The 15,491-nt window shown below is 39.8% G+C and overlaps 1 protein-coding gene and 1 long non-coding RNA gene across 8 annotated transcripts in view; one reads left to right on the top strand and one right to left on the bottom strand.

Annotated features, from left to right (window-relative positions):
• Nucleotides 1–15,491, bottom strand: part of chd9 (chromodomain helicase DNA binding protein 9) — a 90,100-nt gene that overhangs the window by 56,106 nt on the left and 18,503 nt on the right. For 6 of the 7 annotated variants that reach the window (XM_008405563.2, XM_017304000.1, XM_017304002.1 and 3 more), the window contains one exon: nt 1,196–1,608. In XM_008405563.2, the coding sequence (XP_008403785.1) occupies nt 1,196–1,608 (413 nt within the window). Of the gene's footprint in view, nt 1–1,195; nt 1,609–4,735; nt 4,935–15,491 lie in introns of those variants that run through there. The other variant, XM_017304004.1, reaches the window with a different exon arrangement.
• Nucleotides 5,084–8,247, top strand: LOC103462657 (uncharacterized). The gene is made up of 2 exons (XR_533371.2): nt 5,084–5,460; nt 7,978–8,247. It is a non-coding gene; the product is annotated as an uncharacterized LOC103462657 (long non-coding RNA).

The following is a 15,491-nucleotide window of genomic DNA, read 5'->3' as shown; positions in this document are numbered from 1 at the left end:
TTTTTTTTTCCTTAGTAAATTATACAGTTATTTAAGAAAATGGATCTTCAGAAACAAAAAAGTAAAATCTTGTGATGCAGCTCACTTGAACTATATGTTTAATAATCCACAGAGACACMGTGTTATAATCATAATTCCAACTAATTGTGGCAATTTATGTASATAACTATTTTTCATTTTGTTATTTTTTATTGCTTATAGAAAAATCAGAATTAGCTTTACAAAACTCAGTGGTCTGAAATCGGTCTCTCTTTATCATCACATGCACACACACCCACAACAAGTGAGATCTATCATGTTCAACACCTCTCCTCCTCTGCCACGCTCATCTAATTATTAACCAACCTAGCTGCCGGGTGAACTGTTGACCGCTGTCAGTCTGCCACAACAGGTAAAAAAAATAAATATTGCTCGTTTCACTGCTCTAAAAAATTACTGCTCTCTTCTCCCCAGATTCAGCTCAGTCTGAAATGACTGCATTTAAACATTAGGCTGCTCCTTTGTCTTCATGCCTCTGCTTTCACATCTGCACCAACTGATATTTTAATAGCTTGTGTGGGGTGTGGCTTATAGCTGCACACTTGCATATACCAGTTAAGCATTGGGGGATGGTAGGTGGATTACGATATCTATACATCAGGACTTCTTCCCTAAACGTCTGAAGCAGCAGTATCTCACATGTAAATGCAGCCTTTGTTTGCTCCTCCCATGTCTGTGCTGACGATTAAGCCTGGTTTATGGTTATGGCATGTAGTAAAAGTTGAACTTTGAGCTCCCATCTTGGTAGCCAAAAGAAATTGTACAAAGACGAAATACATTGCTGCTACCTGGCAGAATATTTGTGTTCAATGGATTTAAAAGCAACATTCCTCCTTACCATCATATAACTATCCTTGTCAATTTTGTGCTGTACTGTGTAATAAATAATTCATCAATGGAGCAAATGATGGCTATAAATGATTTATTATTATTACAAACATAGAATGATTGCAGCWCTATACTGACGTGCTGGAGCACAGCAGCAGCAAGCAGCCAACCAGAGGCATGTGTCACATGCTAATTTGAGCTCATGTATTGCTGCGGCGATTCAGGCAGGAATTAACAGAATAATGATCAAAGGTCTACTTAGTGTATTATTCTTTCATAAGTTGTGCRTTTTGGCGGTTTAATAAAAGAACGAAGKCCATTTACATACCCAATCTTGGTCTTTTGCTTGGGCTTTGAGGAGGGTACAATGCAGGCCTTCCTGGAGGCTTTCTCTTTGGTCCGGGTCTTCCCGTTTCCCTTGTGCTCGCGCTCACGGTGGCTCTTGTACTGAGAAGAAGAGCTGGGGAAGCTCTCTGGGCTCATAACTCGTGGGATGTTCTTCTCTCCTCGCTGTCGGGCCTTKGCGATAGCTTCTGATATTATCCTATTGGCCTTCTCCTGCTTCTCATGCAGATTTGACTCCATCTGATGGTGTGTCCTCCGTGGCACCCTCTTCTCCGATGAGGAGCTGGATGAGGATGAAGACGAAGAAGAAGAGGAAGAGGAGGAGGAAGAGCTGCTCTTCACAGGGGGACTGAGGACCCGCACCTGGCTACTGGGACCATTGGGGTTTTTTCGAGGCTAAGGGGAGAGAAGAACAGTGGTAGAAGTTTATTATTCAAAAGTGTCATACCTTTCTCAAACACATTTCATAAATAAGACAGACATGATATAAATAGCACTTTCTTGATTATCCAAACTATTATTATATATACCACTGCACCAGGACCTCTGACTAAAATCAAGTTACCTTTGGGTGACTTTCTGCTGACCAAACTTGTTTATTGTAGTTGTAAAACCATATTTCCTCAGAGCAAATTARTAGCAAATTGTACAAAATTACTTTTAATTGTGTTTTTTCAAAGCAGGTACAAATCAACCCTATTGTGGTTTCCAACCTGGCCATGGTTTCATACAAAGTGTAATTCCASAGATGGCACCAAAGGCCCTAAAACAGAAAAAGTTAAAAATGGTAATAGTAATGGTAATAACAGTAGCATAACTGTTTTTAATAATCGAGGAGAACGGTTTCTCGTAAGCCAATCAATCCCAACAAAGGTTTTTCCTGTGAACAGTGTCCAGTTCAGTGTGTTTTTTTAAAATGCTGTCCTGGTTCAACTTAATTATATAACTGGATCGATACAAGGTCTCTTGGGAATTAGAAGGCATGCTGTGAAGGTCATTCTGCCATTTGAATCAGCCGAATTGGAGCAGAGATGCATCTAAAAACAGGYAGGACCATCAACCTAGTTTGATGTATTTTTATCTTTTATGTTGACCATTACTGTTAATTTTCTTCAATAAGTTTAAGAAATTTCATTTAACAACATTACATTGTTACAGATTGTTTTGCAATTCCAGTTTTGAACCAGAGAACAACGTTTAATTTCTGCAACTAAATGGTTGGCAACAGTATTGCAGCGATACATTCGAGTTACSCCATCCTGCCAAATTTTTCAAGGAGTCAAGAGATTAAAATAAAAGTGAACAGTAATTTCCAAAGAAACCTGAACAAGAGCGATCAGAAAATGTTTTGTTTTATGCTCATTTGGCCTCTTGGCCATTTCATACATTTGTATTTTTGGTTCTATTAAACCTGATTCTTCAGATAGTTTTTATCTTTCAATGATCTAAAGTGTTTTTCTATAATCATGTTTAATTTAAGGAAGAGTGATAATTTAATATCAAGAAATACCTTTTAGCAGGAAAATTTTCATTGCTATTTGAGCGAGGTAATCTCTCAGTCAGCTGGCCCAAACTGGGATATGAACTTCAAAGAGTAAAAGCACATKAAATATTTATCAAATAGTTACTAYGGTTTTTTATATAATTTTGTTTTTAAAGTCATTCATCCAATTTATCTAAAAATACTTGGCGACCATGAGATCTGAACCAGTATATAGATATGAAAAGGTTTGAATGTGGGTATGAGAAAGGGAAGATAATTGCCCTTGAGGGTATAAAAAGTTGATTCCAAAGGGAAACTTAACCCAGAGCAGTCGGCAGCGCTAATCTGTCACCCTTTATATGAGTACATTCATGGTAAACAGTCACATTCCTTTATATAKTGCAGTAAGATGTTTTAAYAATCACACATCATGACTTAAGGACCAAGAGTAGACTCAAAATCCCAAGGGTTTATGAGGAAGACCAGGAAATTGGACTCAGTCGTACACACTTAAAGCAAATGAAATGGTTTGTGTTTTTGTTCATTTTATTTTATTTTTTTTACAAAAAGAAGGTACATGTTGTACAGTTAGTTTGTCACCAAATATGGTATGACTGCATAACTAGGTATGGGAATATGATGAGTCTTATTAAGAAAGCTGAGACCTATTGTAGGCTGTGTCAGATAGCGGAGCCTCTTTCTCTGATGCTGTAGGTGGGGGGTGGACCGGTCTCACTCTGCCTGTTACTCACTTCAACTCTCACAAACCCCATCTAACTCAAACTAGTGGAAATGCAGCAGGGGGGAAAGATCAGCRTTCCTGTGGAGAATCTGTTCAGATCAGTTGACATGAAAAGTCTGATGTAAATTTTATTATTTGACTTGGTCACATGCTTGTTGTAGCAGGTTACACTGTGCCTTGCAGACATAAATAATCCAGCCTCCGTGATACATGATAATATGTGAATAATGGATGCAGTTACTGCAATTATGCCCCTTTGTGGGCTGTCAGCCCAGCGAAAAAGAGAACCCATAAATGGATGACCTAATCTAAAAATGTGTTGCTGGGCTACATGGCCCAGGCGCGCCTCATTGCTTTTTTTCTCCCCCTCTCTACACTGCTAGCAAAATAAAAGAGAATTAGCTTAAACCTCAATACCAAAGTGGGGGGAGGGAATGAATGATTAGCAATTCCTAAGGAAGAAAGTAGAGGAGGGGAGGAAAAAAAACACATACAAGAGCTGCATTATGATTTTCACGTGTGCTTCTCTGCTGAGGTTATTAGGAAGAAATGTGCTGGGATCAAGCTGGAATGTTCTCATTCAAGTTAATGGTTAAAAAAAACAGAGGGAGGAGTTGAAAGTAATGCATAAGAACATGAACACACATGAAGGGAAGGGCGACAAAAAATACAATGACAGGCTTCTATCAGCGAAGCTAAAGAGAGGAAGAGAGAAAAGATAAAATGCACCAAAACTGAGAGCGCTGCAGCTGTGTAATACATCTATAAATAACTGAAATTACAGCCTGCCAGCACTGCAGTGATTTCAATCTYTCTCACAGCACGCAGTCCCGTGAAAAACGGCAGAGACCGACAGAGCCCACGAAAAGGTAGAGTAAGCTCCATTTAGGTTGGACACCTTTCCCTCCATGCCCACCCCTCATTTCCACATGGAGCGGGCTCTCTGGTGACTGACGGGCTCAACTCGTGGAGGGCAAACACACACCACACGGTGCACTGAAACTACAGAGCAGGACAGCTGTATGCGCAGATCAACAGGAGAATGACAAAGTGATGTGTGACATGAAAGGACGAGAGGGGCGGGGGGAAATTAKATGAATCCGCCGCGTCTTCATTATGCCACACACAGTAGAAAGAATGAGAGTAAAGAGGAGCACGGGAAAAAAAAAAAATCAGCAATGAGTTCAAGATGGCGGCAGTGCAGCATGAGCCAGTAGCAGAGGAGGTTGTTCAGTTGCTGCCGGGCCCCTCCTCCTCCCCTCACCCCCCCCTCCCAGCTCCGAGAGCAGCTCACTTACCCTTCCTCTTGGCCTCTTCACTGTAGACATGGTGAGTTTTTTTTCCTTCCTCTTTGCTCCCCCTCTCCAACCGGCTAACAAAAGCCTTGCCCTTTCACCGTGTTCCTGCTCTCTGTTGCTCACTCACTCCTTCTCTTCCAAACACTCCTCTCTCTTTTTTATTTATTTTTTCACAGTCCGGTTTCTGTCACTCTTCCTTGAGCTGGTGTCCCCCCCTCCCCTCCCTCACTTGCTCGTTCCTGGTTTTCCTCCCCTCCTCCCTCCTCCTCCTTTCCCGGTCAGCTCGTCTCCTCGGGCGAGAGTGAGAGCGGTGCTGGAACCGTTCCGTCGCCTCCTCCCCCAGCGGGCAGGGCTCAAGAGGAGCGCATGGGGAGCTCTCTCTCTCTCTTCCTCCCTCTTTCGTCTCTTCACAGGGTGATGAGGGAGCAGCGCTGTTGGCGGTAGAGGAGGTGCGTGGCAGTCCAGGAAGCTCTCATTCTGCTGCTGCGTGCCGCTTCGCCGTCGTCCGGCTTCAGCCTTACTCTCTCTCTCTGCGCGTGTGTGTCAGAGTTGCCTTACCCTGCCTCCTCTCCTCCCCCCCACATTGAGTCCCCTTTTCCTCCTGCCTCTCGTGAGTGTGCTCTCGGTGCCTCTCTGGTCCTCTTAATTCTCCTTCTTTTCGCCGTTTCTGCTCTGTCGTCTCCCTTTTTACGTCTCTCCTCGTCTTCTTCAGCAGACAGATAAAGGTAGGTTTCTCCTCTTGTTGCTTACAGAAAAGGCTTTGTTTGACCTTTCTCGGTTGTTTGGTTTTGTTGGTTTTCCCTTCTCTTTCCCCTCCCTATACTTATCCCCTTCCCGGTCCTTGCTTGTTGCCCTTCTATCCGCTTGGCTGGGGTGTGTGTGGCGAGCTTGCGACTCAGGCAGCCGGAGCAGTGGAAAATGAAAGCACAAAGAAGCAAAATGCATCAGCATGAATATTAGAGATGTCGTTAAAACCCAGACTCGTTTTTCTCTCGCTCGCTCACTCACCCACCCCCCCTCTCACTCTCTCTCTCTCTCTCTTTGTGAGGAAGTAGGCCAGCAGATGGTGCTAGCAGTTATTACATTAACTTTCTCAACTTAACCCCCAAAGTACTGGATTTCTCCCACGTTGTAGATTTGCAGAATGAGTGCTTCCTTTTTTTGAGTCCTTGCATCGGCTTCTATGCAAGACGCGCCGATTTATTTACAGATCGCCTAAACACGCAGATAAACCAGTTCCCAAATGCTAAAATTGATTTCAAATCAACACCAGCACTTAGACAAGGTCAAAGTTGGGTCATTATGYAACAGTGACAAGAAAGAGCATGAAGACAGGAAGGTAAGAAAAGTAAGCTGAACGCCAAAATAAAATCTGAGAGAATGAGAACACCTTTAAGAAAAGTCCTGACACCACAATCCACCGGCCATGTGCACCAGCTCGCACATGGTACTGGGAATTTTTCAGACACGCAACTGGCCTGAAGCCAGGTACAGCACTCAGCACTAGGTCAGTACTCAGTCACTAATGCATATAACTAGAGATGCATCCAGTTCATGACACAATCAGCTATGAGAGTGAAACAATGATTTGTGTCATATTTGGGGGACGATTCAATCCCCCACATCCCATTTTCTTGTAAATTACAAACCATTTTTTTCAACAATGATAAAATTGTACTAAAATTGTCAGAGATGAGAATAAGGTCAGTGTTTTGCAAGTCAAAATATGAGTAAATCCGTTCAAATCAAGACAAGTCCCAAGACCACACATTCAAGTCCTGAGTCGTGTACTGTCAAGAAATTGAAAGGACTAAACTTGAAATTTAAATCTTTTGTGTTTACAAACTTAATGTTTTTTTAAGTGTAATTTTCAAATAAATTTAGCATTTAACAGTAAATTATCAACAAGTACAACATAATTATTTTAGTTTTTTTTTTCTTTTTACTACACCTCATTTTTTATTGAGTTAAGGTCAAGCAAATACAAATTGATTTGAAATAATGCCATTTAGGCTTGCCCTCCAAATACAAACTATGAACATTGTTCTGTACAATACAGTCTGATTGATAGATACTGTCATCATAAGATCAATGTGTGCAAAATTATTATTTAATAATAACCATTAATAATGCAATACTTGTTGGTCACATATTTGATGTTTTTTTGCCTGGTAATATGATTATCTGCCTACTTAACAGTCTACCTGCAATATGTTAAATGTTATTCTTAACAGAACGTCTAAGACGCGTAAGAGAAGTGCGAAAAACATTCGTAGCAACTGGTTTATCTATTTCTGCATTGATCAATAATATGGGCCAATGAATAATTTTCTAAAATGATAAAGTTATAGCTCTATTGCTACATTGAAGCCACTGTCAAGAACTGTGTGTATAAACAATAAAATATATTTTAAAATACCTTAGGACACAATGGTTGATATAAACTGACTGAAAATGAATAAAATTAACAGTTGCAATGCAAAACTGGTACAACTTTCAAAACAAAATACCCTCAAAATGACACTGGGGATGCACAACATGGCAGCAGGCGTAGGGAACTTTACTCAGAAGAGCTGATACATTTTCAGAGAAACAACTTTAAACATTGTGTCCCATGTTTGCCACTCTAGGACGTGGTTCACTCAGACAACATGTCTGAAAAATCTCTTAGCTGTTGGATGTAATCTAGTCGCAATCATGCATTTATGCATGCAAATTTCAGATTTGATGTGGAATGACTGCTTACAACATATGACTCAAACCATTAGCCCTCTCTTACACACATCGGCTGGTTACTCGTCTCTGTACCAGTCAGACTGACTAAAGGGCAGCTGATTAAAAAAGATTAATTGAAGAGCAAAATAACGGAAGGAAATCAGAGAATTTCGATAAATACCAGCACCCTGACTGCCAGTCACAAACTTTACAGGCTATGCATGCTATGTAATATGCTGTCTTATGTAATCTCCACCAATATGGCTCGATTTCAACCCCCAGTATCACTCTAATACTTGTGAGTTTGCTCAGATGCAGTGTGAAATATGTGGGTGACCATATGCGGGTAATAACACAATATGGCTTTAGGTTCTAAACAACCAGGATGGTGTGGACTAGCTCTGAAATTACATAAGTATTCATGTGGGGACGAGGTCATGTAGGTAGAAGAGTGGTTGTAGAGACTCTCGCAGTACCTCTCTGTGGTTTGTGTTGTTTTACATCTCTCTGCTCTGTGTCTCCAACAGAGACGGAGACGGCTTCCTGGAGCGCAAAGTAACGGCTGCTCTTTCCAAGTTTCAGCGGCACCGGCAGCAGCAGGCTTGGGATCAACCTGCCAAAGCACAGCCTTGAAGTTTGGACTATAAAGCGGACCGCCTGCTTGCTGGGAAGCTGAGCGGGACAGCCCCTCCCTCCCAGCTAAACAAACTGTTAGATAATGGCCACCAGGGTACATTACCTGGGGATGAGTTGAAAACGCACAGTAAAATGCAAACAATAAAAGGTCCCTTCACAAATCCCCGTGTCCAAATATATAAACATGCTCGGAAAACCCACGGTGGTTTCTCCCTCCTGTCACAGCTGATGAGCAAAGAAACTGACTGAGCAGGAGGTGAAAAACCTGAACTGAAAAGCAGATTTTATGTCCGTTGTGTGTCATTCATTTAGAAAATATCAATATATAATTTCTGATTTTACCAAAAGAAGAATAAATCTGGAAAATATAGTAACAGTTAACATTCATGGGCTTCAACGGTCAAATGGCATGAAGCCACAGCTCTCTGGCAACTAGACAGTTAATATGCAAACGAGGCAGGCAGCATTTTCTGGAAGGGAGGGGCTTCCTTTTAGGACAGATGACAGAGTGGAGAGGAAGAGGAGGGGAGGAGGAAGGGGAGTGGAGAGGCAACGCTGGTGAAAGGAAGTGGGTTATAAACGTCCTTCCCGCCCAGAGAGGTAGAGCTGCTGCAAATACACAGGTGTCCGTCTCTAAACACTACCATCAAATAGCTTGTATTAGTGAGGCGGTTCTCTGTCCCAGGGAAGAGGGGTCTATAACTAACTAACCATTATGGAAATGAGAGCAGAAAGCGAGCAGTGTGCTGACTGGAGCCGACAAGATGGCAAGTTCATACCCGCGCTTCGGGGCATACACAGAAATGATCCAGCAGATGAATATGATGTTACCCAGTGTTATCCAGGGCACCATCAACGGCTAGCTGAATGGGAACAAGCTGTTTGATTCATCATGGACGGCAGCCAATGGTGGATGTTTGATCTGGTAAAAGGCTCCTTCAGATTACTGCTTTCACAGTAGTAAGGGGGAAAAAAAAACATTACTTAGGGCAGATATTGCTGCTCGTAGAGCTGGATGACCCTCCAGAGGGTGACTTAACCCATTAAATTATCTCAAGACCAAGTCTGACTGCTTCGTGTGTGACCTTTACTATTTAAACCCGATTATAATATGCCGCATTTTTATTAGTTTATTATTTAGTCTAAAGCCAGAACAGACTTATTAAAAGGAGCTTTTCAAAAATGCAACCTGGGAATATTTTTTTCTCCCAGAACTTGAGATTGTTATGGGTTACAGAATCGAGTCTTTTACATAAATTACGTCTCAACACCAAATGGGTAATTTAATAACAAAGAGCCTCACGTCATAAAAACCAATGCTGAGATTTTCCACAGTTTCCATAACTGTGGAAAACAATGCTGTACAGTTTATGTAAAAAGCATAAAACAAGTAGAAATGTGCAAGTGTAAAACTAATTTAGCCAGCACAGACTTCCAAGTTTCCTGTGTTTTTGAGCAGAGAGCAGGACAGAAAAAAAAGAAATCTGGTCTAGATAACATCATCATTTAATTTAATATTTCACATTAGTTACACTCTAATGGAGTAAAAGCCATCTTAAAATCAGGAAAAGTTTGGAACAGCTACATAGATTTCAAATTTAGTTTCTTTCAAACCTCAAATCAGTCAGTGATGCCTCATCCTGTGGAGTGAAGGGCTGAAAGTGAAAGACTGAACTGGATTTAACTCGTTCATTATAACGTTAGCTGATTTTATTAACATATTAGAATGTAATCACTGGAAATATTCAATCCCAGCCACTTATGTCGATTATATTTTTAACAAAAATAAAGACCAACTTTTGTATTAATTAAAGTTAATATAAAATATGTATAATAAAAAGGGTTTAAAACTTAATCAAAATGCTTGGAAAATGTAAGGTGGAAGACACCTTACATTTCAAAAACATCAAAACACAAGGCAAATAAGCATCACCAATTTCTTAACTGATATGTAGAAGTTACTTTGGTTTATTTCTGACTCACCTAATTAATAATTGAAGATCTTTTTCTGATTAGCATCAACCACAGCCTGAACCCTGAGGTTCAGAAGCCATACCAAGTGCTTAGTCATTTTCTTCTTTACAGGAGGTTGCAACACCTTCAGACACTGCCAACAAATGAGCTAAGTGCCAGCCTTCCTACTTCACAAGAGTGGGTATGAATATTGTCTCAAAGACATATTGATCAGAAGTCATTTATTTACATTTGAGGCCTTCTAAGTCAACCGCAGAAGGCTCTTCTACAGCCTCATTATCGCTTGCATCAGCAGCTCAATGATAAAGCTGTTCACTTTGACCACATACTTACATTTAGCATAAGCTTCCTTTTTCACATCTCAATTTCAGTGCTGTTCACTTAGAGCATACCTCACCTGTGGGGTTTATCACACAATAAAATAATTACTGTTCATGAAAAGAATTATCCAACGTACAAAAGTCAGACCTATTTATTAGACAATTAAGGTGTCTAGGTGTAGAAGGAAAAACAAAAAACACAAATAACCTTGTTAATTAGTCCAACTGCTAAAGGCCAACTTGCAAGCCAGAGCAGAGGCTCTGGCAGCAGCTGCAGCGCTGATAAATGAAAGGAGACATGATGCACAGTGATGCTTCCTCAACCAATTAAAAGCAGTGCCATGCATTAATGATCGTTGGTTCAGGGTCAAGAGTAAAACTAGCTAGGCTGAGCATGCTGCCCTGAGGGGAGGATGTTGAAAGTATAAAACGGAGCGCATGGTTACTGGAGTCCGGCTGTGTGCTGCAACAGGACGACAGCAAGCTCACGACGCAAATTCAATTCACAACAGCCGACTGCTGCTACTGCTGGGTCAGGAGGTTCAAAGAGAAGGTTTCTCATTTACTTTCCACCAGCTGTGCTGTGATTTTCTTTTGCCATGTTGTGACATTTGCTGGCAGCAACAACAACCAAACTTAATAATTAACTCAAGGCAGAGATATGAACGGAAGTAAATGATCTGAGCAATGTAATGACTGTTAATGTGGTAAATAGAGTAACTTCACACCACTTTTCTGTCACATTTACCTGCACAATGCCCATCAATATTATCCAATTTAAAATTAACTTTAAATGTAGAGTCTAAAGCCAAAACAATCAGGACCCTGTGTGGAGCAGCTGCATGGTCAAACAGTCAGAGGCCAAAAGGAAGACAGGAACAGCGAACAAAGTTCAAACTAGACAACTATTTTGCTCGTTTCAGAAGGTACAATGCAGCTTAGTTACAGCTGCTGAAGCGCATTGCCAGACTGTAAACTTTGTAATGAACAAGAATAAAACTAACACATGAGAACTTGTTGCCACCGTTAACCTTGCTTTAACGTTGAACTAAACAATTGTTTTGTTATCTTGCTTAAAAAACAATATTAACTTAACCAACTGGTCCAGCAACAGTAAATATAACACCACTTCATTTGAGTCAACAAATGCAACATTTAACCCTGTTGTCATACAAAAAGAACAAGATGATTTTCTGATCTATTTGATCAAGCTTAGTACATAGACATAAATAAATGCCCCAATAAGGTTCCTGGCTGATTTTTACATTTTGATTCTCCCCTCCCCCAAGGAATATTCCACATAAATCAGAAAGGGGCTCTTTGTTCAAGGCATTAAATTCTGATCTGACAAAAAAAGAGAGAATCACAAGAATATCCCTAGAATAGTGCATTAAAGTGTACACATTTGGTTTATAGAGTAAAAGATTGTTAGAAATATTTTAGTTTTGATGCATTTAAATAATGGGAGAAAAGGATTAAAAAATTGATTTTCATGTTTATTCATATCAATCAGAGTTAATTTAAGGATAATTGATTTCCATCTCAGTCTGATTTAATTGACACATAGTGATATCTTTTACCAACACAAAGGTTTTTGAGATCAAACAGATCTATGTGTAGAGACGCATATGAAACATTATGATGGGACAGAGGTGAACACCAGACTTACTGTATAGAAATGCTGGTTAGGGAGAAATTCTCTGAACATTTATGAAATATATTGATCTTTTTTTTATTATCTTTTATGTGGTATGAGAAAGACAAAAAGGAGAGAGTTGTAAAAATCTAAAGTGCACAACATACCAATAACAGCCAGTCTTTGAGCTCTTTTATATTCACAGTTACAACTTGTTCCCATCACAGCATCATTGGTGCTCACCGTTTGCAATGGCAGTCTTCAAAAATGCTCCCTGCAAAATAGGTGAATGAATGGACTGAAATCCAGTTTTCTTAAGGAACTAATGAATAAAGACCCCACACAGTGAAACAAAACCATTTAGAGAACAGCCAAAGCCTGACTTGGCATCAATCAAGCTCTATAACTAAGAGGAGAAGGCAGTTATTCTAACTAGGGCATTTGCTCCTCTCGATTCCCTCTTCAATGTCAGCTTAGAGGGTAGCTGTTCAGCATGATTTAAGATATTTTAAGGGTGTATGCACTAATGAGCATAAGTTAGATTTAAGAGAGAATCTAAGATGTAGATTGTCTCTTGATGTTCAGCCGTCAAGCAATAAATTTTGATGTTTTCTGTCAGTTTTACCCAAGAAGAAGCACAAAGTTAAATCTGAAAGAAGGGCTTTTGGTAAATGAAAAACCTGACTTTGTCATAAAATGGACTTCATCCTCTCTCAGACTGTTTTTACATCTTCTTCCTGTTTAGGACAGACAGCAGGAAAGGCAAGTTTCACTATAAATAAACTCTCTTCCTACTATCAACATCATCATCGTTTAACATTATATGGTTAAGTTAAAACTTGAATTCACTGCCAATATCAAGATGTTTTAAAATACAATGTCATCTAAAGTAAATTTATCTCAGTAATTGATTTAAAATAATGGCAATCAAATAGGTTCATTACACACAAAGGGATAAATTACAACTGCATTTTCAAATGCTTGAATATCAAATATTATCAATAAAATTGATTTCTAAACAGAAATGTTTTATTATAGGAATGTTGTGGCCCACACAATTATGGGACAAATACAAGTAGGATAATCATAAGAAGCTGACTGTGTAGAGTGCTGTGTCCAAAATAATCATTGGAAAGTTGAGTGGAAGGACAAATGTGGCAGAAATAAATGCAAAAGGAACAGGGACAACCACATATTTAACAAAGAAGCAGAGTCAATTCAAAAGAAACACAGACTCAGTCAGTGCTTTAAAAGCCACCAAAGAGTGTGGAGGCAGAAAATCCAATTTTCTTGAGATCCAGTGTATATTTCTACACCCAGTCTTGATTTGGAAAGCCATGTCATCTGCTAGTATGTGTCTGTTTTCTGAATACTAACGTCATCGCAGTCCTCTTTTACAGCACATTATGCTTCCCCAAGTTGTCCTTGGATACTAATTTCACTTTGCAGCAGGACTTGGCACCTGCTCCAATTGGCAGTACCTAGTTTAATAACCTGAACTGGCCAGCTTCTAATAGCACACTGTGCAATTATCAGCTGTCTTGGCTAAAACATTTTGTCATGAAAGAAAATCTCTGATAATGTTTGGTACTCTGTGGTGGTTCAGGAACCAATTCAACTCCCTCTCGCAACCAAAGACAACCTGAGACAAATCTGTAGCCGTGTCAGATATTTTTACCTGTGTTACAGCTGCATTGACTGATATTTACATACAAGTCTCCATATCTAACTTTTTCCGATAAATACAGCGATTTTAAAAGTATTTGCAGCCTTTGAAGAACTAAACATTTTGCTGGTGTTTTATGATCCATCTACTGCAAATGTAAGAAACAAACTTGTTCTGCATTTCAAACCAGCAAATATTTTTTGTGGACTTTACATGATGGGCTACAAGCACAATTTAACCGCCTTTTTTCCTTCCCTTAAGTCTCCTCCTAAAACTGTGGTTGTTGAGAGTAATGATGTGCTGCACTCTGAATCAAAGATGGCACAGCATGTCACACGCCAGGCACTGAAGCAAAGCTGAACTGTGCAAAACAGGCAGGGTGGATGATGCTATTCATTAACGGGAAGGTCGGAGCAAGCTGAAGAGTGGAGCTGAGAGGAGGTCCCTTAGGATGCACTAGAGAGCGCCAGACGGGAGGAGAGAGAGAGGGAAGAAGAGACATGAGTGAGGGATGAAGTGCGAGGGAAGTAAGGGGCTTACTGCCAGACCTTTACAACTCCTTCATTATTGAATCGGTGCAAGGAGAGAAAAGGGCCAATGCCTGCTTGTAAGGGAACAAACACGGTGGCGAAATCATAACAGTGCACAGGCAGGACGCGGTGGTTCCCTGCTTAGTCAACCTCCATCCTTCAAGATATAACGAAGTGAGGGTTTCTTTTGTCTTGCGTTGGTTTGTACATCCTGGCAAGGAGTAAAAATTGCCGCTCCTCATAAAGACTCCCCTACATGCATTCATTACTCAGCATTCTGAAGTTTAAACCTCATATTTAGCTTGGTGAGCACCTGATTTTTAAAGTCACAGTAAATATCATGCAAAAGAGTTGTCTGAGGTCTTCAAAAATAAGGTTCAAACTAAATCTAAAAACATTTTCAGAAAAATTATAAAATTAAAAAAATGATTTAAAAAATATTTAAGACTTTTAAACTGTACAGCTAAGTAAGTTAACGACGCTCTATGTGTTTTACTAATGTAAAAAAGTTGCCAAACTGTTTTTATTTAAAAAAGTATGAAAAATTCAGATGAATGTCCTCACTTCAAAAAGGACAAGATAGCAGAGAAACAAACATTTATTTTCCTTTCCAGATGAGCATAATAAAATATTAATCTTGCATAATCTTTGAAACAGCGACGTTGGTTTTAATACAGCCAACTTGTTGTTCAGACAGTACAGTGCCTTGCTTCTGTATTTGTAACCACTGAACATTTTCATATTTTATCACATTGCAACCACAACCCTCAAAGTATTTATTTGAGTGTATGTGGCAGATCTAACATAAAGCAATGCCCAACTGTAAAGAGGAAGAACATGCATAGTTTCTAAATGTATTATATGTAACATTTGAAATAAGGTATTGTGTGTTTGCTTTCTAACCCCTTTACTCTGATAGTACTCTGATACTCTAATTTAATCATGACATAAACCCAGCTTCTGCTCTGTTAGAAAACATCAGTGAACAAAACAGCATCATGACGATAAAGTGGCACAACTTCAAAACCACCAAGACATGGATGTCTACCTAAACCCAGCCTATCGAGTTCTGGAGGACCTGCAGAAATCGACAGCTTGTTCTGAAGTATCAAACCTTTGTATAAAGAAGCTACGAGTAGTCATATTGTAAACTTCATCTCCACAGGAAACTTATGGAGTTGGAGCAGCCTTATGCATTTGAAACAGGACACAGTTTTTGGAAAGATGAAATCTGAAAAGACTTCAGACAAAGACTCAGGTTCAACTTTCGGTCGAACAA

This window comes from Poecilia reticulata, linkage group LG3 (assembly GCF_000633615.1).
Source record: "Poecilia reticulata strain Guanapo linkage group LG3, Guppy_female_1.0+MT, whole genome shotgun sequence".
Taxonomy (NCBI): domain Eukaryota; kingdom Metazoa; phylum Chordata; class Actinopteri; order Cyprinodontiformes; family Poeciliidae; genus Poecilia; species Poecilia reticulata.
This window is presented reverse-complemented; position numbering and strand designations above follow the sequence as displayed.